The sequence below is a fragment of the Schizophyllum commune genome (assembly GCF_000143185.2).
Source record: "Schizophyllum commune H4-8 unplaced genomic scaffold SCHCOscaffold_16, whole genome shotgun sequence".
Taxonomy (NCBI): Eukaryota; Fungi; Basidiomycota; class Agaricomycetes; order Agaricales; family Schizophyllaceae; genus Schizophyllum; species Schizophyllum commune.
Genome location: NW_026089553.1, coordinates 517,481 through 540,474, shown reverse-complemented (window position 1 = coordinate 540,474; position 22,994 = coordinate 517,481). Strand labels below are relative to the sequence as shown.

General features: G+C 55.8%; 11 protein-coding genes across 11 annotated transcripts; 4 read left to right on the top strand and 7 right to left on the bottom strand.

Annotated features, from left to right (window-relative positions):
• Nucleotides 1-86: 86 nt before the first annotated feature.
• On the top strand, nucleotides 87-1,222 carry SCHCODRAFT_01176824 (uncharacterized protein; the record flags this gene model as incomplete). The annotated part of the gene is made up of 5 exons (XM_003026251.2): nucleotides 87-309; nucleotides 371-457; nucleotides 631-735; nucleotides 788-1,009; nucleotides 1,068-1,222. The coding sequence occupies 5 exons, from the start codon at nucleotides 87-89 to the stop codon at nucleotides 1,220-1,222; spliced, it is 792 nt and encodes a 263-aa protein (XP_003026297.1).
• A 314-nt stretch (nucleotides 1,223-1,536) lies between these two features.
• Nucleotides 1,537-1,824, top strand: SCHCODRAFT_02673626 (uncharacterized protein; the record flags this gene model as incomplete). The annotated part of the gene is made up of 1 exon (XM_050346683.1): nucleotides 1,537-1,824. One exon carries the CDS (start codon nucleotides 1,537-1,539, stop codon nucleotides 1,822-1,824), a length of 288 nt encoding a protein of 95 aa, XP_050197173.1.
• Nucleotides 1,825-2,618: 794 nt separating this feature from the next.
• On the top strand, nucleotides 2,619-3,300 carry SCHCODRAFT_02603594 (uncharacterized protein; the record flags this gene model as incomplete). Its single annotated transcript, XM_003026253.1, has 3 exons — nucleotides 2,619-2,837; nucleotides 2,896-2,961; nucleotides 3,013-3,300. 3 exons carry the CDS (start codon nucleotides 2,619-2,621, stop codon nucleotides 3,298-3,300), a joined length of 573 nt encoding a protein of 190 aa, XP_003026299.1.
• A 120-nt stretch (nucleotides 3,301-3,420) lies between these two features.
• On the bottom strand, nucleotides 3,421-5,495 carry SCHCODRAFT_02128055 (uncharacterized protein). The gene is made up of 6 exons (XM_050341880.1): nucleotides 5,166-5,495; nucleotides 4,580-5,115; nucleotides 4,273-4,522; nucleotides 4,011-4,214; nucleotides 3,759-3,957; nucleotides 3,421-3,708 (listed from the first exon to the last, which is right to left on the bottom strand). Exons 1-6 carry the CDS (start codon nucleotides 5,171-5,173, stop codon nucleotides 3,541-3,543), a joined length of 1,365 nt encoding a protein of 454 aa, XP_050197172.1. The 5' UTR covers nucleotides 5,174-5,495; the 3' UTR covers nucleotides 3,421-3,540.
• A 214-nt stretch (nucleotides 5,496-5,709) lies between these two features.
• SCHCODRAFT_0114450 (uncharacterized protein) lies at nucleotides 5,710-7,467 on the bottom strand (the record flags this gene model as incomplete). The annotated part of the gene is made up of 7 exons (XM_003026340.2): nucleotides 5,710-5,790; nucleotides 5,842-6,060; nucleotides 6,108-6,288; nucleotides 6,338-6,541; nucleotides 6,590-6,833; nucleotides 6,883-7,409; nucleotides 7,460-7,467. 7 exons carry the CDS (start codon nucleotides 7,465-7,467, stop codon nucleotides 5,710-5,712), a joined length of 1,464 nt encoding a protein of 487 aa, XP_003026386.1.
• Nucleotides 7,468-8,100: 633 nt separating this feature from the next.
• Nucleotides 8,101-10,419, bottom strand: SCHCODRAFT_02520650 (uncharacterized protein; the record flags this gene model as incomplete). The annotated part of the gene is made up of 2 exons (XM_050343459.1): nucleotides 8,101-8,191; nucleotides 9,167-10,419. The coding sequence occupies 2 exons, from the start codon at nucleotides 10,417-10,419 to the stop codon at nucleotides 8,101-8,103; spliced, it is 1,344 nt and encodes a 447-aa protein (XP_050197171.1).
• A 378-nt stretch (nucleotides 10,420-10,797) lies between these two features.
• Nucleotides 10,798-13,179, bottom strand: SCHCODRAFT_01050459 (uncharacterized protein; the record flags this gene model as incomplete). The annotated part of the gene is made up of 2 exons (XM_003026342.1): nucleotides 10,798-12,810; nucleotides 12,901-13,179. Coding segments are annotated over 2 exons (2,292 nt in total), but the record flags the coding sequence as incomplete, so codon positions are not given.
• A 342-nt stretch (nucleotides 13,180-13,521) lies between these two features.
• SCHCODRAFT_02465160 (uncharacterized protein) lies at nucleotides 13,522-13,905 on the bottom strand (the record flags this gene model as incomplete). Its single annotated transcript, XM_050342650.1, has 1 exon — nucleotides 13,522-13,905. A coding segment is annotated over one exon (384 nt), but the record flags the coding sequence as incomplete, so codon positions are not given.
• An 18-nt stretch (nucleotides 13,906-13,923) lies between these two features.
• On the bottom strand, nucleotides 13,924-14,805 carry SCHCODRAFT_02520361 (uncharacterized protein; the record flags this gene model as incomplete). Its single annotated transcript, XM_050343450.1, has 1 exon — nucleotides 13,924-14,805. A coding segment is annotated over one exon (882 nt), but the record flags the coding sequence as incomplete, so codon positions are not given.
• Nucleotides 14,806-16,910: 2,105 nt separating this feature from the next.
• On the bottom strand, nucleotides 16,911-20,389 carry SCHCODRAFT_0238578 (uncharacterized protein; the record flags this gene model as incomplete). The annotated part of the gene is made up of 22 exons (XM_003026343.1): nucleotides 16,911-17,146; nucleotides 17,196-17,306; nucleotides 17,356-17,726; nucleotides 17,779-17,874; nucleotides 17,931-18,029; nucleotides 18,079-18,179; nucleotides 18,231-18,342; nucleotides 18,391-18,417; nucleotides 18,465-18,512; nucleotides 18,559-18,750; nucleotides 18,804-18,845; nucleotides 18,895-19,067; nucleotides 19,125-19,169; nucleotides 19,211-19,253; nucleotides 19,308-19,394; nucleotides 19,603-19,695; nucleotides 19,743-19,862; nucleotides 19,912-19,977; nucleotides 20,026-20,073; nucleotides 20,132-20,185; nucleotides 20,241-20,330; nucleotides 20,382-20,389. The coding sequence occupies 22 exons, from the start codon at nucleotides 20,387-20,389 to the stop codon at nucleotides 16,911-16,913; spliced, it is 2,262 nt and encodes a 753-aa protein (XP_003026389.1).
• Nucleotides 20,390-21,180: 791 nt separating this feature from the next.
• On the top strand, nucleotides 21,181-22,519 carry SCHCODRAFT_01109647 (uncharacterized protein; the record flags this gene model as incomplete). The annotated part of the gene is made up of 7 exons (XM_003026254.1): nucleotides 21,181-21,217; nucleotides 21,271-21,356; nucleotides 21,405-21,559; nucleotides 21,615-21,980; nucleotides 22,051-22,207; nucleotides 22,258-22,344; nucleotides 22,490-22,519. The coding sequence occupies 7 exons, from the start codon at nucleotides 21,181-21,183 to the stop codon at nucleotides 22,517-22,519; spliced, it is 918 nt and encodes a 305-aa protein (XP_003026300.1).
• Nucleotides 22,520-22,994: the final 475 nt, after the last annotated feature.

Here is a 22,994-nt window from a genome sequence, read left to right as displayed (position 1 = left end):
CGTGCGCTTAGATCTGGCTTCAGCTTATGATTCGCCTGGCGCAAGCAAAGCCTAGGCCTGCCGAATGTTCTCCTTTTACTCCCCAAATGCCCTTAGCTGCTTCAGAGACGCCCGCAACGGCTTCAAAGGCAATTCTCATTGCTGAGACACCCACTTCTGCTACAACCGCCTCTTCGCGCGCTGGACAATGGGCGCGTGAGGTATGGGGCGGCGTGGAGGGCTTCCGCGGGTCGGGCGTGATGGCGGGGCTGGTGCAGGCGGTGGACGCGGTGGAGGAGGATGAGATGGAGGAGCAGGCGATTGAGGGGGGTTGAGGGGGGCTTTGAGAGCGAGGGCGGGGCGCCCGTCGGAGCTGAAGACGGTGCTGCAGCCGCCGCCTGTGGCCCCAGCGAACGCTCGCAAGCCGCCCCGGAAGCTTGTCGAGGAGGAGAAGCGCGCGCCGTGGGAAGGACATCTGGTGCGTCATGGGCCTCGGACAGCATAGCGGAAGACTGACGAAGATTAAATAGGCTCACCTACTTCAAAGCTTCTGGCGATAAGTGGTACTGGGTGTTCTTCGTCTTCGTCTTCGTTGTCTCTGCGCTCTCCCCCATTGCTGAGAATGGCTGGCTGAGGTTTTGGTCGGCGCAGGAACCGCCGAGCGAGCGCAAGAGTGTGCTGGTTACTACATCGGCGTCTACGCCGCGGTTGCTCTTGCGGGTCTCGTTGTCACGACTCTCCGCTGGTCCAGTTTGTGTACGTATATTTTCAAGCCGTGTTCTTCCTCCTCCGGCTAACCGACTCTCAGACGGTGGTTCCATCCATGCCTCCCGCGTCCTGTATAAGCGCCTTCTTGAGTCGGTCCTCTTCGCCAACATTCGCTTCCACGATACTGTCTCCCGCGGACGTGTTCTCAATCGGTTTGGGACAGATTTCGAGGGCACTGACTCCTCGCTTCAGGACAACTCTGAACGCACGGCAATGTACAGCTTGTCGACGGCGACGACAATCATCACGGTCAGCGTGGTCGGTGGACCGCCCTTCGTCGCCGCCGCCGCGCTTGTAATCGGGGTTCTTCTACTACCAAGCTGGCAAGGTTTACGGCCAGACCTTCCGCGACATGCGCCGCCTCGACTCGGTGATGCTCCCCGCTGTTGTTACCATCCTCCGCGCCTTCGGCGCCTCGACCAAGTTTATGCGCGACATGCTCCGCTGCGTCGACACGAACGCAAATCCATACTAAACCCATACTACTGGATGTGGCGTGAACTGCTGGCTATCCGTGCGCTTCAACCTCCTCTCCTCCGCCGTCGGCGTCACGACCGTCGTTGTCATGCTCACGCCGCGCATCGATGCCGCGTTCGCCGGCTTCGCGTTCGCGAACAGCATCACGGGCGACCTGCTCTTTATGGTCCGCCGCTTCCTCGACGAGGTACCACTACCCGTGCGCGTCGCCATGGTCATCATGCTCGCCCCGAGGTAAAAGCACGAGTTGGCGCAGTGCGATTCTAGATCGTTGAGTTGAGCCTGTGCATTGCATCGCGCAACTGCGCCTGCATGCCCTGGACTTCACCGTCCACATTCGCCAGCTCTGCCTCGAGCCCTGCAGCGCGCTGCTCGGCGGCGGGCGTGCTCACGCATCACGGCCTCGAAGCTGCGCGCCTCGGCGGTCTGTCGCGCTTCTGGGCTCTGGGCGTCACAAAGGTCGGCGGTGACTTGCTTAGTTTGACGTCGGGCCTTGGATGCCTTCACCTCAGCGACGAGTGTGCGACCACCGCTGTGTACGCCATCCTCCTCCTTGCTGTAGTCGAGCGCGTCCACGACCACCATCTGCTCGCTGGCTGAGCGTGTGAGCGTGTTGTCATCGTCGTCGTCCCACTTGCTGTCTTTGACCGCCTGGTCATCCTCCTTCCATCATCGAGCAGCGCAGCCGCATGTCCCACCCGCTGAATTGATTCATCTTCCCATCTTCCCTGGGAGTTGCCTGCCCTCATCTTCGCCGTGCTTTCCTTTGAGATTTCTGGTTAACAAGCGGCTTGCGGACGCCTTCTTGCCATCTGATCTCCGAGCCTGCTCGCCGTCCCAGGTGGTGGGGCATCTCTCCTCCCACTCCTTCACTCCTTCTCAAGCTGCGCTGTCTGGATGGGACTCGCCGTTTCCCAGGCCTGTGCAACCTGACATCACTTGTCCCTCGTAGTAGCAGCAGCCCAGAGCAGGGGCCTCACACAGGCACAAGTGAGAGCGAGAGCACGACTTGTGGTACACAGTATACAGAGGAGTTGTTGGAAGGGCCTGTGGTCAAATTTGAGCTTGCTTTGAACCGTCATCCCGCCATATCTCGGAAGGCCTATCTGCTGCAGACTTGGACGACGACTACTTCTCAACAGATGCGAGCGCTGGTACAGAGCGGCTCGTTGCTTTACGACCTACATACAACCTACATATGTAAAGCTGCGGTAAGGAATACACCTCATTTGCCTCATCTCGATCATCTCCCCGGAGCTATTCGGACTCGCGACTAAGCGGCTAGTCAACTCTGCCTCCTTCTTCCTGTCTGCTATCTGGTGCGAAGGCGTGGTCTCACGCTGGATGGTGGTTGTGGTAGAGGTGACAAGCGGTGGTCCAGTGGTGGTGGTCCAATGTCTTCCACAACCTTTCTGACGGCGTCCATGCTGGGCACATGTCTCTTCCTCGATTGCGATTGCGAGTCCTTCCTGGACTTCTCCGAGGATATGGGTGCTATTCCGAAGAATCGCAAGTGCGGATACTGCAGCCATATGGCAGTCTACCACCGCAAGCGGGATGGACTAGGACGACAGCAACAACAGCAAGGCGGGAGCACCACCGAAAGATCCTCTGTGCGTGCTCATAGCATAACTAGTGTTTTCCATGTACTAATGCTTCATATCCTACCAGACCACTTCTGCTGCTCCACAACCACAGGCGCAAGACCCCAAGTCCTCTACCTCATCTGCTCAAGAGGTGCGTGATACTGCTTCCTTCCATCTCTTTCTCTCCTGACTAGATGTCCAGGGCCGTGCAAGCGCAACCGCGGTGAGCATGAGACAGGCACGAGCAGGTCAGAAGCCTAGTACCCCGGAAGCATTCTTTCATGCAGCAAAGAGGCGCTCCGAGCGCGAGTCTGCTAAGTCCACATCGGCGAGCCATACAGCCACTCCTTCCTTTGCACCACCGCCCGCACCAGTGCAATCGCCATCACCACCGCCAGTGACAACGCCGCAGCCGCCACAGCCTACACCGACAGCCAATGCGCCACAATCAGCCCCTACGCCAGAACCAGGAACTCCACGCTTCAACTAGGTAAGTGGCCCCGGGGGCGGTATACGAGACCTGCCTTGGCGAGACAAGGACAGCGACACAACAGCAAAGACCCAAAAAGAGAAATGATCATTTTTGCCAAGCAGATTATTAACTTTTAAAGGACGGGCTGAAGCCCAAGTCATGCGGTCATTGTTCAAGGTCACAGGAGGTCGATAAGTGAGTAGCTAAATCAATCAATACGACGCCTCTTCGCGACGGGCCCATCACGCGCAACCTTGTTTACCTAGGAAGCAGTGAGCACGAGTAGGACACATTGATCTGAGTATATGCCTTAGACACCGCGAGGGTCCTGTGCGCGTTGACGTCGTACCGCTGGCGGCCCAGGCAGCGCCCAAAACTCATGCCAACGCACACGATGTCGTCTTCGTCGTCGAAGGCATTCGGAACCTGAAGGAAATATCAGGATCGAGCGCTAGTACAGTAGGCGAGAACCATACCTTCTCGGTAAACGCGGATGGTAGCAGATCCACGGGACCGAAAGAGCGCAGGGCGAGTTGATGGATGCCGCCGACAGCGACGGGAACCTTGGCTATGTTGGTTATGAATCTGGTGTCCGCTGCGGACGGAGGCATGTCGGAGAACAAGGAAGTCAAGCCGCTACGGATGACGGCTTGCAAAACGTCAGCATCCGTGCGACTGTCCATAAGCAAGCGTCAGTCATTGAACACGCGCGAGCGAGCAGCACGCACCCTATAGTGTCGATGTGGATGGATGTAACGCGATCGGTGAAGTCGTGCAGGAGCAGCTCAGTCGCGAAGACACGAGTAATGAGGGTATCGTAGCCGTCGACGTAGAAGTGGCGAATGATCTTGGGCTGGATGCGAATGCGGCCGACGACGGTCCATTGAAGAGCCCAGGAATTAAAGAGCATAGTATCGAGCTGCTCGTCCGCTCTGCAATTACATTTCAGCGCTGTGGGACGCAGGCGCCGGTTGCGAGCAGGAAACGCACCCGTTGTCGAAGTTGATGACCCACGTGTGCGAGTCGCCGACGTAGCGTTCACCACAAGTCACTTCACGACCGAGGAGATCAAAGTTGCGTTCCTCCATCGCGCAACGGAGATCATATCCACGGCGCCTGTACTTGCTGGACGGGCCGTTCATGGCATCGTCGTCGAAGGCGACGCCAGACATGGTGACGAAGGTGTTGCGCGGGTAGAGGGAATAACCGGCGCGGTACGTGATGAAGTTCATGACCGCCGCTGAATGTGTAGTGTTCGTGAGCGTGCGATGTAGGCGGGAGGATCAATGGTACGTACTGCAGTGGAAGTCGAGCACGGCGTCAATCACGGAGTGAACCACGACGACGACTTGTATCACGACGTCCGGGACTGAGGGGCGTCCGAAGGTGAAGACATCGAGGACGGACTCCAAGTTGTAGGTAAATTCGGGGCGAATGCGCTCGGACCTGATCGCACGAACGAGCGCGACGTCGAGCACGCGGTCCTGGTCTGCGCGGGGAAGGTAACGGTAGCCAAGCTCCGCCAGGTAGCCAAAGACCTCGACCGCGCGAAAGCGGTCAGCGTACAGGTCGAGGTCACTATCGGGAAGGGGCTCGCGCGAGAAGAACTGAAGGGCGATGGATCCAGATATGATGGTTCCCGTCTTGCGCATGAGGTTGCGTAGGCCCTCCGCTTCGTCCGCGTCCATGAACCTCTCGAGGCAATGCTTGAACTTGTATGCTCTGTGAGCGTACGATCGGACAGTGCGATGCGTGTCCTTGCAGATCTGCGAATAGGTCACAAGATCTGGCAACGACAACGGACTGCAGATGTCATCGTCGCAGATGTCAGGCCTGAGGAAAATGAACAGGTGGGACGGCGGGGGGTCGCGAAAGACACGTACAGTATCATGGCGCACGCTGTGGAGTGCAAGGGCGCCTGGGGATGGGGGAGGGAAGCAAGCCGCCGCGGAGCTCGATAAGAATGGTGCCTCAGGACAAATAGTTAGCAAACTTGAAGCGGGAGAGGTGAAATTGCAGGACACGCACGTCGTGTCATCGTGATCCAGGCGGAGTGTCGCCGAGCGACCGCACGACAGTGAAGATCGGAAGCAAAGAAGATGCCTGGTCGCATAGAAGAGGCAGAGAGAGACAAGTCCTGATGGTACTCAATGTGCGGGAACAGGAGACTGCGATGGAAGCGGGACGCAGCGAGGGGGGAGGTCGAGGAAGAGGGGAGGGAAAAGACGGAGCGAAGACGGAAGGTTTACGTCATCACCGATCGCATTCCATAGAAGGCAATTTTTTGCATCCGACTATGAAGGTACGACGCTCACATGCCTATCGTTGCGGCCACAAGAGGATGGCTTCATCGAACCATATATATGTAGATGTAGACCCTATTGCGTGTTTCGTATCATCATTGTATGACCGCTGCAACTAAGAGTATCATACGACATCCGCTCTCCGAGCCTTTTTCCGAGGACGAGTGTAGACCTCAAAGTCACCGACGCCGTCCCAGACCGCTAGCTACGCGAGGGATGTCAGAAAGTAGATAAGCAAGCCAGGCGAAGTCCGTACCTGTAGCTCTTCGGTGACGCCGATAAGCGGGTTCGCCGAGTTGGAGGGTATGGGAGCCGGCGCGGCGTGGATGGCGCTGATCGCCGTCTGGGCATCGCCATTGCCGATTTGATGATCTATATGGTCGTCCGAGTGCTGATTGGCCGGCTGCATGTGGGACGAAGGTACGGCATTCGGTTCAGGGGTCCTCCTCGCTTCGTCGGGCGCGAAAGGATCTTCCTAGAGGCACGATTAGACGAGGCAGGAGCGCATTGTACTTCACAAACCAAGCCCTCGGGGGGGTACAACCTCGCACCGCGAATCTTGACGACGGGCACCCGGTACTTCCTGAGAGTTGCCTTCCAAGGAACCAGCATGATAGTGTCCGTCGCGCAAGGAGGATGAAATTTGAAGAGTGTATCTTCGCCACTGGAGAGGACGGCGCGGACGACGTCGTCGTCGGTTTGTCTGTACGCAGCATCAGCGGGTAGAATCGGACGAGTGCGAAGTCGCTCACCTATAGGCCACGGGCTGAATGGAATGAAGGGCAACCGTAAAGCGGTGAATGAGGTCGCTGCTGGCGAATAGCCGGCTTTGCGTCCAATATTGGGGCGCGAGGAAAACCAGGCGAGCGATTTGCGGGAGGATGTACGCGTCCACCCTACGCGACCATTGGAGTTCGAACGAATTGAATAGCATAGGGTCCAAGTCCTGCGGCGCACTGTAGAAAGGTTAATTCGGAAGGTAAGGAAAGATCACCGGAACGCACAGGTCATCAAGGTCGATAGTCCACGTATGTTGGTCCCCAACGTAGCGAGTACCGACAGTGATCTCCTTGCCGACGGTCTCGTACCGTGAGTTGGATAGGCGCCGGTACATTCTCCAACCGCGTCTCCTATACCCGTCGACGTGACCGTTATCCTCAACGAAGAGAAGGCCCGACTTCTTGATGAACGTGTTGTAAGGGAAGAGCGAGTAAGCCGACCTATAAGTGATGAAGTTCATCACGGGAGCTGGGAACTACAGTCAGAAGACGAGGAAGGACTATGCCGCGACACGCACAAGAGTGGAAGTCCAGGATGGCATCGAGTGCGCTGTCAACGACCATCATGATCTTGACCTCTGTGTCACCCCGGACGAGGGTAAACATGTCTAGGATGGAGTGTAACTCGGAGATGGCGGCATCGCGCAGGTTGAAGCGATTAATGGCGAGGCTGTGGGCGTCCGCGAGGATGCCCTCCTGTCTCTCTCGAGGCCGATACTGGTAACCAATATAATCGAAGAATAGGGCGACTTCCATCGTGTGCGTGCGCTCGACGTAGATTTCGAGGGGAGTGTCTTGGACCGTTACGCGGTTGAAGAAATGTAGAGCGACAGCGCCGGATATGACTGCGCCAGTGTCCCTGAGGACCTCGCGGAAGAGGACGACGTCTTTGTGATCCATGAAGGGTTCGAGGGCGTACTTCACCTGGAAGGCTAAGCTACTGTAGTCGGTGACGGCTCGGCGAGTGTCGCGACAAACTTGGCCATAGCTTATGAGATCGCGGGCGCTGAGGCAAGAGCATAGGGGCGCGTCGCATGGTTCGGGTCTGCAACGGGTTCGTGAGCGATGGGGCAGAAGGAGGGCAGATATACGCACAGAATCATACCAGCGGTCGACGGGCGGACGGTGGGGGGCGATCACAAGGAGGGTAAAAAAGCCAGACGAGGATGAGACTCCGCCGGCTTCGGACGCAGAAGAGCCGATGCGTCTGATAGGAGGCGGCCTGCGAGCTCGGCACGGCGGAAATCAAATATTCATGCACATCGTCTCATGCGAGCCGCCCATTGGCGTGGGGCATGTGCAGCGGCATTGTAGGGCCGCTCGTTTTCCGACTCGGAAGAAGATGTAGATGCAGAAGACGCTGCTCGGTGGCAGGTACGAGGGGGGCAGTGGGATACACATTGCATTTGGCAGCAAGGTCGTCAGAATCGGAAGGTCGCTGTGATATCTGAGAAGCATACCGACCAAGATGTGAATTGGCTATGTAGTCCGTAGGCTCAGAGGAAGTTCAAGCAGCGAGGATGCTAGGTCGGGGAGAATGGGTGAAAATGAACCATGTAAGGAAAGTACACGTCATTACGCCACAAATATCCATCGCAAGATAATAGCACGTGACACTCATCATCGTCGTACACCACCGCTTCCTCCAACATAACCCCTCCCGCCCTACCCCACCCCCGCGGACCAACATGCTACTGGGTCACTCAACATGTGCCAAGTATATATGAGAACACAACCTAGGGCCTCACACGCACGTAGAAGACGAGGGTCGCATCCTTGACCGCACCATCTCGACATCTCCAAGTTCCTAATTCATCTGGTGTCACTCTAGCTAGATCCGCCTCCCTCTCACAAAGGTTCCCATTGGTTATCCCATCGTGCCGGTACAGGGTGCCCACGCTATCAACAACACGGCACGTAAAGTGGTGCTGACCAGCGTATACGACACCGCGCAGGGCGAAGGCGACGCCCTTGAAATCCAGTTTGTGCGAGATAAGTAAGTGCGCGTCTTCTCTATCAAGGCATAGCAGCTCAGGAACTTCGCGGACGGTGACTATTGGCTCGGTGGCGCTACGGCACGAGAGACAACTGACACGCCGCGATTTACCTCGCAGGACTTCGGTAAGCCAGTCCGCAGTGGTGAATCTCTCGCGATCTCTGCCATGAAGCAAATTCTGAGTGTACAGCGGATTGCATTGGCCCAGCGCCGATGTCCCTTCACCTCGTACGGATCCACAACTGACGCATCTTCTTGATCTAGATGCGAAAACGGTGTCACCCAGCATGTTTATGGCTAGCCGAGTGGCGGATGCAGGCCGGTTTCCATACGGGAATATGGTAGGATCGCTCTCATGAAGCATCGTCCTCACGATGTCTCGGGTACCGATCCACGAACGCTCGGATGCACTCATATACTCGGTCCACAAGGTAACCAATTTCTTGGAGAACGGGCTGACGCTGGAAAGATGACGACTCCATCTCGTCGGATCACTTATCCAGATACAATGAAGGACGGTGAACACGGCATCGTACGGACAGCTCCAGTCTGTTGAGTTCCACTGGTATCCTCGGGGAGCAGGGCGACTCTGTACATCACAATTCGAAGTGCGTGCATGCTTTGCTGGGCGTTCGTCCTGAGATGTTTTTTCCACGTCCCCTTCGACCTTCCTCTTCCTCTTCGCTGTCCCTTTCGTCTCTGATTGCGCGATAGGCGCTGGCTGCGGTTCTTCATCGTCCTTAGCTGCGTATTGCCATGCCTGACGACCGACAGGGTCATTAATATCGTCCCAATCCTCTTTTGACCGCCACCTGAGCGCCGGATGTAGATTCGGGATCTCATAATCTGGGCCTTTCCAGTCAAGGAAGCTACGTATAAGCTGATTTCTTGTGTCGCCTGTGACATGGGCGGGCAAGTCGCCCACGTAACGCAAGCGCGTAATCTCGCTAAGTACCTCCAGATTCCTGAATTCTCTCTTCAGCTGATCGTCCATGCCCTTCGTCAGCATCACGCCGTTGAAGGAGGATACTATGGCGGTTCCAGAGGCAGAGGTTCCACGAGATAGAGCGGTATAGCATGCTTGATGTGATCGCGAGTTCGCGAGGTTCACGACGTTGAAAGTCCTGGTTTTACCCTGCGATGCGTAGTCCGTCATCGAGAAGTTGAGTTGAATCGGGATCTGCTTTCGCTCTATTCTGACGGTTTGGTCATTAGGGAGCTGACACCGTATGGTATGGGACATCCGCGACAACGGTACGACATTCTCCTCCAGACCATCCATCTGCACATTCTTCGGCGGGTTTACCAGCTTGACATATAGTACGTCGAGTATTCGCTGCTTCTGGTCGCCGAGGGACGCGGACCAATCGTATACGACGGCCTCCTGACCTTTTGTCATGCAGAGCTCTGTCGCTATGTTGGAACGTATCATGACCGGCATGCCCTTGCAGAGATCCAACCTCCCGGGCACATTATCGGTGAAGCAGGGAAGCGAATCCCATAACATCTTCTGTAAGTGTTCCGCTATTCCTGAGCCCGACTTAGCAGCCTTCTTGCCGGGTCGGCCTTTCTTCTTCTTACGACCCGGGATGGTGTCTTCGGACGCACGGGCGTCGCACGAATAAAAGGAAGTGAGCTCTTGATTTGTCTCCGCGGCAAAGCGCTTAGCCCCCAGATCGTTGAATGCATCCTTTTCAGCGTGTCTTGCGGTAATAATCGATACGCTCCTGAACTTGGGATCGTTCATCTTAGGCGCCGCAGGACTACTGCCAACAACAAGGCGGCGAAGGACCTCCATATCCTCGGGTGTGCACGCAGCATATCGCATGTCGGCCAAGGTGCGCGCGAGATCGCGATCCTCCTTTGTCGCCGATTTCATTCTCATGTTCTCCGACAGTATCACTACCGTTGTGACCTGGTGCCACATCGCCTTCCCAATGATGTTCATCTGAACTGTAAGCGACATCCTCTTCCGCTCGACGTCTGTCTGAACCTTTCGGTCGTAGAGCTTAACCCCTCCAACGGGCGGAAGTTGCGCGAAGTCCCCTGCGAAAATCATATTCATACCACCGAATGGGAGTTCGTGCCTTCCCAAGGCCTTGGCCAGGTGAGCACTTATACGGTATAAGTCGCCGCAATTGAGCATCGAGATCTCATCGATGAATATATATTCAACACCTTGCAGGCGGTCATTGATGTTCCTCACACTCGAGCCGTCCGCATATCCGTTGTTGGACCCCCACCCCATACCAAGGACAGAGTGGTACGTGAATCCGTTGAGAAGAGCAGCAGCAGTGCCAGTCGGCGCCAGTATGATGAATCTATGTTCCTCCCCTCTACGCTTGAAGAACTCGATAAGCGCGCGGATCACTGTTGATTTCCCAGTTCCACCCATACCGCCCATAAACATTCGTAGTGGGTCTGCTTGGACACCACCGGCGTGGTTGGCGATCAAGGTGAATGCCCTCTGCTGATCAGCGTTCAGGGAGAATTCACTGACGATGTCCTCTATCAGAGTTCTAAGGTCCGGTTTGTCAGCGGAGTACTCTTTCGTGAAGTAAGACGCAGGTAGGTTGACAACGCCTGTCTCATGCATCCCGCTGCTTGTCCCTGCGGCGTTGCGCGACCCATTACCTACCGGCACTGACCTGAGCTTCGCATGAAAGATGCTGTCCTTCAAGTTTTTGATGTACGACGCCCACTCCGACCCACGCCGCGCCCCTTTTGGAATGCTCGATGTAGGAGCAGGGTGCTTGTCGTCCTTTCGAATCTCAGTCCAACCTGATGTACCCGCGTACGTCCGAGCGAAGTCAACTATTTGATACACGCGATTCCAACCTGGTCCCGTCTCTCCGTCGTCGGGTGCGTCATAATCTAGGTCCTCACCGTAGCTTCCTGGGTATCCGACACCGCCATCGCCATCGTCCTCAGCATCCTCTATCCTGAAGTTCACCGCGCCAACTCGCTTCTTCTTCTTCAACTCGTTCCGATAATCATCGCGGGCATCAGCGCATTCGTACCGAAGGTTGAAGTTCTCCATCAACTGCAGATGGCGACCCTTGAACTCGTAAGCACGGAATGCGTGGTCCCAATCGTACCCCTCGACTTTCAGGTCTCGGCCTCGACGCCACGGAGAAAACAAGGTAAGCATAGTTGCGCAATAATACTCGCGGTCTCCTTGATCGCTTCTAGGGATACTTCCGCCGACGAAGTTAGGGACTATGTAGTGCCTCTTCGATGGATCGCACCAGACATGATGAGAGGCGTGTTGCGGGTGCGTGTCTAAGAACGACGCGTAAGGGGGCTGACGATTGACGGCCATAGGTGACTTTTGCGTACCGTCCATAAGATCCACCGCTTTCGGTATCCTATCAAGGTCATCCAGTACGTCGGGAACATCATCAGCGGAATTGACTGGAGGTGTGTGTGCCTCGACAGGGACCGCATCGTCGCCAGCGTTAACATCTTCGTCTGCGTCGCCTGGCGCTACATCCGCGTTAGCAGCTAAGAACGATTTGAGTTGGTTAGCGGTGCGCTTCGTCTTTTTCGCACATTGTATCCACTCAAACAGACAATAGTTCTCGTACTTCCGAGGGCGATGCACATAATCATCGACAATGGAGGTGCCTATCACCTGGCCATCCTCTTTCTTCAAGATCAGCCGCTCCTCGAAGGTGCCCGACCTCACAGACTCTGGCCAGTCGTCCAGTACCCGATTGACGTAGTTCTTCCACCAGAAGATGACGAGCTCATGACTCTTGTAGTGGTCCGGGAATCCGAGCAGATAGGACGCAGCCATCGGGCTCCCAATCTCCATTCGGGGTGCCAACGCATTCACCATCTTCATCATGAGCTTTCTAGCGCTCGTCGCGTCTCTTGGCGCCCCCTGGAATGCAGCCGCGTGTCTCTCGAAGACCGCTTTTATGCACGACATGATGTGGTAAGTTTTCAAAGAACATTTGGTGATGTAGTCTGATACATACAGTACGACCGCTTTCATGGATGTCCCTGACTGCAGACTCGTAGTATCTGTGTTCCCCCTGGTGAGGTACGTCACTACCGGGGTAACGCAGTTCATCATGACCTCCGTCTTCACTAAGTGTATGGCCCCAGTGACGCGATCCACATAAGATTTACTAACATAATCTCTAGGAAAGCGGGCCTCGCAAATATCGTCATCCCCTTTGCAACCTTTGATGCCCTCGAGTGGGTCCTTCCGTCCTTTGGCAGCGGATTCTGCTGCTCTTGCGCCTCGTTTGCGGATACAGCGATGTATTTGTACTCGAAGGATCAGATCGTCGACGGTCTCCTTGAATCGCGACCACCACAATTTTCGCTTATCTGCACATTCGCAGGCTCTCTGTTTGCACTTACAGGGCGGAGGCGGAGGTTCGGGAAGGGTCTGGGTTGGATCCTCGTACGCACCCTTTCGTCGCGTCGCGTCTTTCTGCTTCAGGCGCTCATCATCAACCTCAGCTGTATCTTCCTTGTACAAGCGATGGACGTCGTCTTCGGCATCATTCTTCGGGCGGAAAGGTACTCTTGCTCTCACCGTCTCAATGTCGCCCGTTAAGAATTGGCCAGTTTGCATCTCTTCAAGATAACGGATCATTTCTCTTTCAAACGCTGTATCGCCGCCAAGCAACCTATCGCGGATGGTTTGCGGCGACGGAGCCCCTCGAATCCAAAGCAGCGAGTGCAGATGTAATGTCAGTCTGCCTTGCTGCTCGACGGCGGCGTAATAAGCGGATGTTGGACCGTATAAGCCACGGTGAGCAGAACCAACGCCGAAGACGTGCGTGATGAAAGCTTTAACCATGATATTGAAGAATCGTGCAGCAGCAACTGGATTACGGGCGACAAGATCACTCCGCTCTTTCCAAGACTTGATGCGCGGCTTGAATACTAGGTCGTGGTCTGCGAAGTACAGTGCGATTGGATGGCTACTATCCGATGGAGACAGGGTGATGAACCACGACGGAGCACCCATAAAATTAATGAGAGACCAGATTTCATTCCTCATGTACTTCTTCGCTGTCACGGAACCCTGTACATGGCCGCCAATGTAATCGAGACTGCGCATGATATCGAAACAGTTTCTTTCGTCGTCCGTCTCAACCACTACGCCGCCTTCTTCCTCGAGTCTACGTGATAGCTGGCCGAGTACGTGGAGATTGAGGGTCGCCAACTTGTCGATAACGCGAGGAAAATCTGCCCGCTTCACCATGATATTGCTAGCCGTCGAGCTCGCGGCAATTTGCTCGTGATTGAATGCTATCATAGGAAAATAGAGATCGTCCTGAAACCGCTTGTCGTGATACAATAATAAGTGAGCCTTGTGAACTTTGGCTGATATGGAACCTTCGTCCTTCATGTACATACCGATACCTCCTAGTCCATAGGGGAAGAGCCAGGGGAACATCGCTGGATACGCTTTGGGGTTATCAAACATGCCTTCCGGCTTTTCATCGTGACCCACGCCAAGGACCGTATTGCCCTTTTGAAGATGCTCCAATGCGACAGATTTTAATTGATTGATGGTCATACTAGAGTACTTCTCAGATGTCAGTCCATGAACGACGAAGGGGCATCGCCCTTGGTCTGGAGCGTCAACGTCTTCGTTGGCCATACTCGTAGCGGTAGCCTCTTGAATCGTATCATCGTCCGCCAACTGACGGAATTCCCACACAAGCGCATTCTCTACGCGGTAACTATCTATGTTCTCCTGCGATATCTCCACGTCATGAAAGGACGGATGGTTTGGACACAGCCAACGCAGCGCTTTCTCGACGACATCCAGTCTCATGAGCATTGGCGTACGATTGAACTCCTCAGGCGTGGGGCGAGCGGATCCCAAAAATGTGAATGCTACGACTTCGTTGAGCTCCTCCCGGTGGGGGGGAAGAACACGGCGTACCTGGGGAAGAGGGCTCGAGAACATGACTGCATTAGCGATCATTTTGCCACGGCCGGATCGAACGCGAACAACGGCACGATTGTGGCGGACCTTGCTTATCATCTGCATCTCCGCGTATGAGAGACCCTTAAGCACGTCCGGAACCTCTCCGATCCATAAGCCGTTCGCCAGAGACATTGGGGGTCTTCTACCACTCACTAGATGGTCGAAGCACGTTACACATATTCTATCGCATCCTTCCGCAAGGACGGGTCCGTCGACACGCTTCAGTGGCTGGCTGAGAGAATCTCGTTCCAGTCGAGTTGCGTGGGGTTCTATGAGAAGCGAGAGGTCAAGTTTTCGATCCTTGACCGACTTTGACGACGCGCGATTGCAGAGAATCCCGCACGAAGCACAGCCGACTTCCTCGATCGCTTCTTTGGATGTGTCAGCGCAGAATCCTCGAACGATGTCCTCTACGAGGTCGTCAGTGACGGGCTCTGGAGGGAAGTGGGCAGGCGTCTCAACACTACGAACAGCGGGCTTCATAGGTGCCTTCTTCCGCTTAGCGTAGTCTCGGCGGTTACGTTCAGTACGCGTGACGACTTTCTTGAAGACGCAAACGGAATCGTGGGGCGTGCAGTCATTTGAGCATTCGTGCGCACTTAGCTCCAGACGGGCTTCGCCTACATCCCATCGAGACGACCACTCGGTGTCGTGCAACAGACTAGCGCCTTTCAATTGGGTCTTGTTCAAAAACCAAACAGCATTGACGAAAGGCATGTCGACAACGACTAGTTTGTCCTTGCTCGCGCGCGCCGTCATAACTTCCCTAGGTCCGTACCCTGCGAAACTAAATTCAGTATCATCACCGACATCCTCAGGAGAAGCGCCTTTCACGTACTTTCGAAGGGACGACCACTTCAACCGGTTCGTAGGTCCTCCACCTCCCAGGATAAATCGCATAGTCCTGTGGAAAGCTCTCCGCCCTATCGGCCTTTGGGCTCTGACGGATTCAGGTTCGCGCGGGCACATGCGAGGGTCAAGATAGGGGTACAAGGGAAGGAACATGGTGACTAGAACGGAGGCGTGAATGGGCATATGAATCAAGAGGGGCGCCCCGTCGAGCTGAAGCACATATTCAGTGATTGCCTCGCCATGCCTGTATCCGGCCAGATACGCTCGGTAATCCCACCTTCTCATGAAGTTCCTTCGCATAGACGCACACACAGCACGAATGTTACTCCTCATAACGAGGAGACAGCTCAACATCGAATCCTGCCTGTAGAACGCGTGAAGTACCGCATGGGACGTTCGAATCCTGAGCCGTGGACGATTGTAGGCGACCCAACGCGTCCGCCGAGCCAGGCGCGTCGTACTTGAAAGATCACGGGTCGTTGACGATTGACCATCGCAGCTATTCAGAGTCAGGGAAAGGCGATATAGCATTTCATATCGGTACGCGACAGCGGGACATATGGCAGCGGCTGGAGGTACTAGATGCACGGTGTAAGGTAAACAACGCGCATCGGGTTTGAGATCGTCGCACTGTGTAGTCTTATTGTAGGCGTCGAACGCGCGTAGATCTTGGAAACTGCACCGAGGCAGTGACGAAACCGACCCGCTCTGGAGAGCGACGGGTGGCGAGCAAGGGGGCACATCTACATGGAGATTTGTAGACGGCGACGAGTGGAGCGAATGGCCGGGACATGGCCACCGCGACGAGTTATGCAAGCCTCCTCCGTAAGAAGTTGGCTGCGACGGCAATTGGGGTGTATGAGAGTCTTGCGTTGAGCAGGGTCTTCCGTGGTACGATAGGCACACAGATACGACGTTCCCGCCGATCAGGTCATGACCCGGGGATAGGACAGTTGCGTTGTCGCTTGGGGTAGCGTTCGAGGCGTCTGCTGGGGGCGTTGCGCAGGCGTAGAGCGTCGCGACGAAGGCGAGCCAGGCGACTACAGTCGATAGATGGTTCATGTTCAAACATAGGCGCATCTGCACACGGTCAGGATCGACGACTTTACGTGTATACTGCCACGCACCAAAGTCCCAGGTCTGAACCTTCTCCTTGTGCGAGGCGCCATGGTAGTGTTCGTATACAGGTGAGCGACGGCGGTGAGGAGGGATGCGGGAGTACCCGGAAAACAATTTCCATGCCGGGAATCGTTCCAAATCGGGCAATTTTTTTCCCGGTCCTCCCCGAATTCTCATCCAAGGACCCGCGCCTCGCGTCCGTCCTCGCATGCGCATGCACAACAGCACGGCTTTTAAGGATAGCTGCGCGATAATGAGCTCCCCGTTACCTCGCAGCTGCAGCCCAATGTACTTCATGATAGCCAACCTGGGGAGAGGTGTATACCGATGACACCCCCCGCGAGTCTTCCGCTCAGTCGAACGCGACAGATATCCAAAGATAGTTCTCATTATTCCATCAGTACAGAACAAGTGGAACATCGAGGAGCACATCAGGAGTACACACAAAAGTCCGCTGGCGCTATGAGAGTAAAGGGGTAGACATGAGGGTATGAAGTAGGGCATAGGGAGCATAGGAGGCATAAGCATAAGCATGGATAAGTCATAGGCATAGGCGCGCAGGTACCATAGAGGGAAGGCATACGAATGGGAGAATGGGCGGTATAATGGAATATACTCTAGACAAGGCCAGCAGGGAGCTCGCCGACGATGATGATGTAAAGCAAGTTGTACTGCACGTTGTACGTCGTGCCAGACGGGGCAGTCTTGGAGCGATTACCAACCCACATGTTTGTGGTGTGGGCCACAATCGCCGCAGCGTCCTTGGGAATAGGACCCTCGAAGGGTGGTAGCGCCGTGTGCCAGATTGACATATCCTCGGGCAGACTCATCTTACGGGCGTCGAGAACGGGCACTGAATCTTGTCAGATGGTGCACGATGCATGTCGTATGAAGGTACTCACCAACGTCGTTTGTAGATAACTCGAAGTTCGCACCCCGGCGGGTGGTCTGACCGCTGCTCTTGCCGCGACGGATGGAGGTACTGGGCTTCGACTTTCCAGTGGGCCCGGCAACTGTGCGCATGTGAGTGTACGAATCGCGTATGCAAAGTGATACACTCACCAGAGGGACGATCAAAGACGGGCAGAGTCGTCATCCTGACCGCGTTGTTGAAGGACACGCACGACAGCTCACGCTGGCCGAACTTCATGCACTGCAGCCCGACCTTACGATCGAAGTCGCCCTCGAGCGACGTCACGTTGATGTAGCACACAGGATGGGGACCTGACGTAGGATTATCGAGTCGCGAGTACCTGACGATGCCAACGGTGAGCGACACGGCGGGAGCCCGAGTCTCCTTGACCATGAACTTGTATCGCTTCACCGCAGCACCGACGCTCGAGACTTCGACGGCGTCGATGTCGTCAGGGTCAACCTGAGACTCGTTGATGTACGGCCCGTGGCGACGGAACATAAGCGCTCGAAGGAGGTTTCTACGTAGGATCGTCAGCTAGAGCACGGTATGAAAAGCGCATATGTACGCACGGAACATGGACGTGGGTCTCCGCTGCGATAACAATGTCGAGAGGGGGCGTGCACCATCCATCGTCGGTGTAGTCGGAGAGCAACAGAGCGCCGTCACTGGTTTATAGATGAGCGACAACGTCTATAGTACAGCATATGAGTTAAAGACGAACCCAGGAACCGGCTTCACGTTCTCGCCATAGCCGATTTCCTTCATCTTGTCGCCCAGGAAGGGAATCCAGCTGAACAGCTCGGCAGGCGGACTGATGTCCCTGCAAGCTTAGTTAGCTAATGAAAACGCCAATAAACACCCGTACGTACAAGGGCTCGCAAACGCTCAGACCGTGATCAAGAGCGGTCGATCCAGGGTGAAGACCTCGCGGCGCCGCGCTGAGCTTAATCTTCGCGGTCTGCCATGCGTACTTGGGATGGATTAGCAAAAGCACACTTTGTCGGCACGTCCCTTTACTCACTTCGACCGCGTTGCGGGACCTACGTTCGCCAGACGGCCCAGGAATAGGCCTCGACGGCGGAGGAGGCGGAGGCGGAGGGGGCGGGGCTGCACGGCTCTTGCCTTTGTTAGGTCTTCAACTGCGTCAGACGAAGGCAGATGGTCTACAAAACACCACTCACGTCGGAACGATCTCCACCTCCGAAGATCTGTGGAGGTCAGCGACGAATCAGATATCCGATGCAAGAGTACTCACTGGTCTTCAGCGGGGTCATCCGCTCCCTGACGTCGATACAACCTTTTACTGTACAGAGTGAGCACAAGGTATTGGAGGCAGGAGAGTAACTCACCGGGGAGGAGGCTGGGGTGCGTCGTCGTCCGGCAACGAAGGCGCCGATTCATCGTACTCAACAACGTCGTCCCCAACGACGAAGCCCTTGAGATCGCCGTGCTCGTCTTCGTCATCCTCGTCGCCACTCGCGCAAAGGGCTTCCAGATCGAGTAGCTCCGCAGCCTTCGCCTCCTCCAGCAGCGGGGCAAGACTTCGGGAATGCGTCAGGAAACAGGAGCAATGAGCAAGAACATATGCACTGACGCTGGGATCTTGACGCCTTGTCGTGCTGAAGCTAGCAAACGCCTAGAAGGCGGTCAGTACATGGCGACAAGGCGTAAGTCCGACACTTCACTTCAAGGCTTCGACGTCCGACGCCAACGTGTCCTGGCTCGGGGACTCGAAAGGGGAGGCCATGCCCTCGCCAACCGCTATCTTGGACACGGTGGGACTGGGTACCGGGCTGCCCGTCGGCGATGCGACCCTCGCCTTCTTCTTGGGGCTGGTTTGAACAGCTGGCGGGCTAGACTGAGAGCTGCAGAACGCACGTCAGCCGAGAAGAAGGCTGTACGACATCAGACTCACCTGGTCCTCGTACGACGGGTGCTCATCCACCTCGGAGTCGTAGGACTGTACCTGATCAGTGGACTGTCATTCACGCGAAAAAGTACACACTCATTCCGCTTGCGCCTTGTTCCCGTCGGCTTTGGAGTGCTGGATAGTACGTGAGCTCAGCGCGTCTGCGGTTCCCATGTGATGAGTACGCACTCATTGACCGCGGCATCATCCCCGTCATCGGCGCGCTCGGTGGTAGGCACGGTGACGATCTCAGGAAACCCTTCGAAGGGATCAGACCTGAAAGCTACGTTAGCGCGATAGACATTGTGCCGTGATGTCGCAGGATGCTCACTCATCGCCGTCGTCCACCTTGGCATTGTCATCTGCGGAATCCGCGGCGCCAGGGTCGCGCTCAAAGGCGTTGTCGCTGAAAATGTCCTCAAAGACCAGCCTGGTCATTTGAATCAGCGATCTAAAATCGCTACATACTCAGTCGGATGCTTACTGGGGATCATGACCCGTAGGAATCGGTCCCTTGCGGGTGGAGGCAGACATTGCGACGCGACGTCTACCGTCCGTGGGCGGCGTTGCCGACAACCTAAACAATTGTAAGAACCGGGGATGCGAAGAAAGGCCAACGCTTACTTGCGGCCATCGAGCGTGAGTTGCGCCATTTTGGATGACGGCGTCGAGGCCGCTGACTTGGGTAGATTGCCGATCACTGAAGTCGTGTTGACGGGCACACGAGGGGTCGCGGGCGTTGCGCTGGTCGGCCAATCAGGACAATGAAAGGGACAGGGAATGATCTGCGTACGCGACGGTCTTGCGCCGAGGGGGCGTCTTGGTAGGAGTCGGGGGCGCCTGAGCCGTGGCGGTATGACTGGCAGCGGGTCAGTGTGAATGAGCAAAACTGATTATACTCGCGCACCTATCGACCGGCCCCCCTTCAACCTCATCGTCGTGCGCAGGCGCCTCCCTAAATTACGAGTCAATGAATCAGTGGAGCCGACGATGGAACCATGTTGTAAACTCACTGCGGCGCAGAGGGCGGCCCGACATTTCCTTGAGGGGATGGACTAGCAGCAGCGCTGCGAGTGAACGAGTAGTCAGCATACAGAGTGGGGTCGATCGCACGGTACACACAGAGCAGTGGCCTGATTTTGCATGAAGAAGGCGAACATCGCCTGCATCTGCTCCGGAGTCATTGCAGCGAAAGGAGGGGGGATGGGAAGCCTGTTGGAGTCGTCAGACTTGGCAATGTATACGCATACGACGAGAACGCACTGAGTCATAACTGCGATTGTTCTGGTTGAAGATATCGAGTTGGGACGGGGGGAGGGTATGATGGCGCGTGAGAGCTATCGAGGTGGGCAAGAAGGCGGGAGTAAAGACGGCAAAACCGACGAGAATTCTAAGTACTGGGGAAGCGCCTTTAAGGAGGAAGAAAGTGCGTACCCGCAAACATCCGAATGCCCTCTGCCCAGCGATAACGACAGGGGGGCTATGGTCAAATTATTGCCCGATTTGTCGCGCCTGGTTGAAGGTCGATGCGGGCGGACCGCCCGGTCACCTCGTAGCGAGGTGGCTATCGCGTTTAGGGGTCGAAGTGAAGGTCCAAACTTTCACCCGATTCGGCCAAAATTTACCTGGGCGTATGGACATCCGATGACAGAATTCTCGTCCAGTCGGACGCGCTCCTCGACAGCATGTTCGTCGTTCCTTGAAGATGCGGTCGCACGCGGTCTTGATCGTTATACGGGTACCAGTCGGCTGGGCAGCGTATGAGCTTCCAAGTAGCGCACTTGCCCGTTCGCAAAATTGCGACCTGTATGCCCGGGAGGTGAGAAACAACAGAAAGCGACATCAGCTTACCCGCTTTCCTGCGCCGTGACCTATGGCCGGAAGACTACACAGGGGGGACACACTCTGACGATACGTTGGGGACTGTATCCAGAACGCCGAGTCCGAATTTCAGTCAAGCGGAAGCAGAATCGGTCGGCAAGGGCTGGCGACCGCCGGCCAAATTCCCTTAAGACGAACGCGCAGACAGTCGGATACCGATCGTCCGCCTCATCCCCCAGTCATGGAAAACCTCAAGGAGTTCGACGTAGCAGCGGCGCGTGAGTGAGCAAAGAGCTATGGCAGTGACTCGCGGCTGAGTTGAACTTCACAGGCGCCATCATCGACGCCTTTATGATCAAACACGGACAAACAGATCACCTGCCGCCTAACAGCCTGTACGTCACAGACGACTTCGAGGTGAGCGCTCCCCCAGCGACCCGTCCCCCTCCTCATGACTTCGTATAGGAACTCAGTCTTCGAGTCAAGCCTGATGAATCAGCGACCTACACTACCTTTAGACTCCACTCCCATGACGAAGACGCCGACGTGGAAGAAGAGCTCACGCTCTACACGGTCGGAGTACTCACTCAAAAGCTGCTACCTCCCTTCAAGCCTAAGAGGTACGCGTGTTCGTCTATAAGCTGTCTCAATGCTCCATTCTGACTCTCACGAAAGGAAATATGCCCCTTTCCGCGACTCCGTCTTCAAGGGGTTCCGCCAATCCGTCTCTCTGCACGGCGCCGGAGCGAACACTATGGTGAAGGCGGTACAGGCTGCCAAGTATGGCTGCGTCATCCTCGACCGCCACGTCGCGAAATCCACGGTCTTTCCCTCCGAGCGTGTCTGCGTCGACAATTTCCTTGTCGCCAACCCCTACTTCGAAACCGGCGATGACGCTAAAGGCAAGGAGAAGATCTCGTTCCCGAAGCACGTCGATCCATTTGACGATCTTAATCGCATGCAAGCGGATGGTTGTCTCCACACCGAGGACAACGTTGTCCAGTACTTAGAAGGGTTTGAGTCCGACGAAGGCGTTTTTAAGTGAGTCCCGCCTGGTCGCCTGTACTTCCCTCCTTCGTCCTTCCCTTTCTCGTGACTGACTCGTCACCAGACAGACGGCCATTACACCGGCGCGCTTCCGCCCAGGCGACATCGTGCGCGTTGGCTTCGCTATCTGCGTGAAGCAGGACAATGCCCACAACAGCACCTCGTCTGAGCTCGTGCTCGTACTCAGGTCCATCACTCTCATCGACGATACAATCTCCACTGTAAGTACTTGCGCTCGTCTTCCTTGCTCCTTGCCCTCATCCGGACGCAGACTATCGCTATGAGGCAGCTTGACGAGCCGACCTTTGCCGCCAAAAAGCGTACTACGGTGTCCCGACGCGCTCTCGCTAATGGGATCGTACGTCTCGAAAGACCTCTGATCGACTCAGGCCTCAACCACACACAACAAGCACACAGTAGAATGGTCAATCACCGGTCAGAGACGCAGCGAGTCCGGGTTTTTGTATTGCTTGGGAGTAACTAGTCTACTGGAGAAATAATAGGTTCCGTGCTCTGGGAGTCGCGGTTACTGAGAGGGTCTGTGCTCAAAGCTTTCGCAGGCGCTTGGGAAGCGTTATACGAAGGTTACGACGAGATATTCAGGTGCTTAGTTGCCCAAAGGCTGATCAGACGGTCAAATGCTGGTTAAGCTTATGATTCTAGCGGTGCGCTGTACTGGGGCTTCTCGGGGTCCGAAAAGTCCCTGAATCCATCCTACAGTCTGGTATTTGAACGTTCGCCCCTCCGAGGTCAGCCCGACGCCTCGCCGCGGCACTTCTCCTATCTCCTCCCAATAATTCCCTCATATCGCGCCATCCCCTGCAAATCCCGCCCAATTCCTGCCTATCGCGAGCGCCGGAGCGCTGATACCGGGCTTAGGACGATACTGTCAGCCGGTTGGAAGATTGCCGGTGTCGAAGAGGCGCCAGAGAGTCGAGATACCGAGATATGGATCTTATCCGCCTAGGGAGCGCGCGGTTTCTCCTGGGGACCGCACGAGTCCGCAGT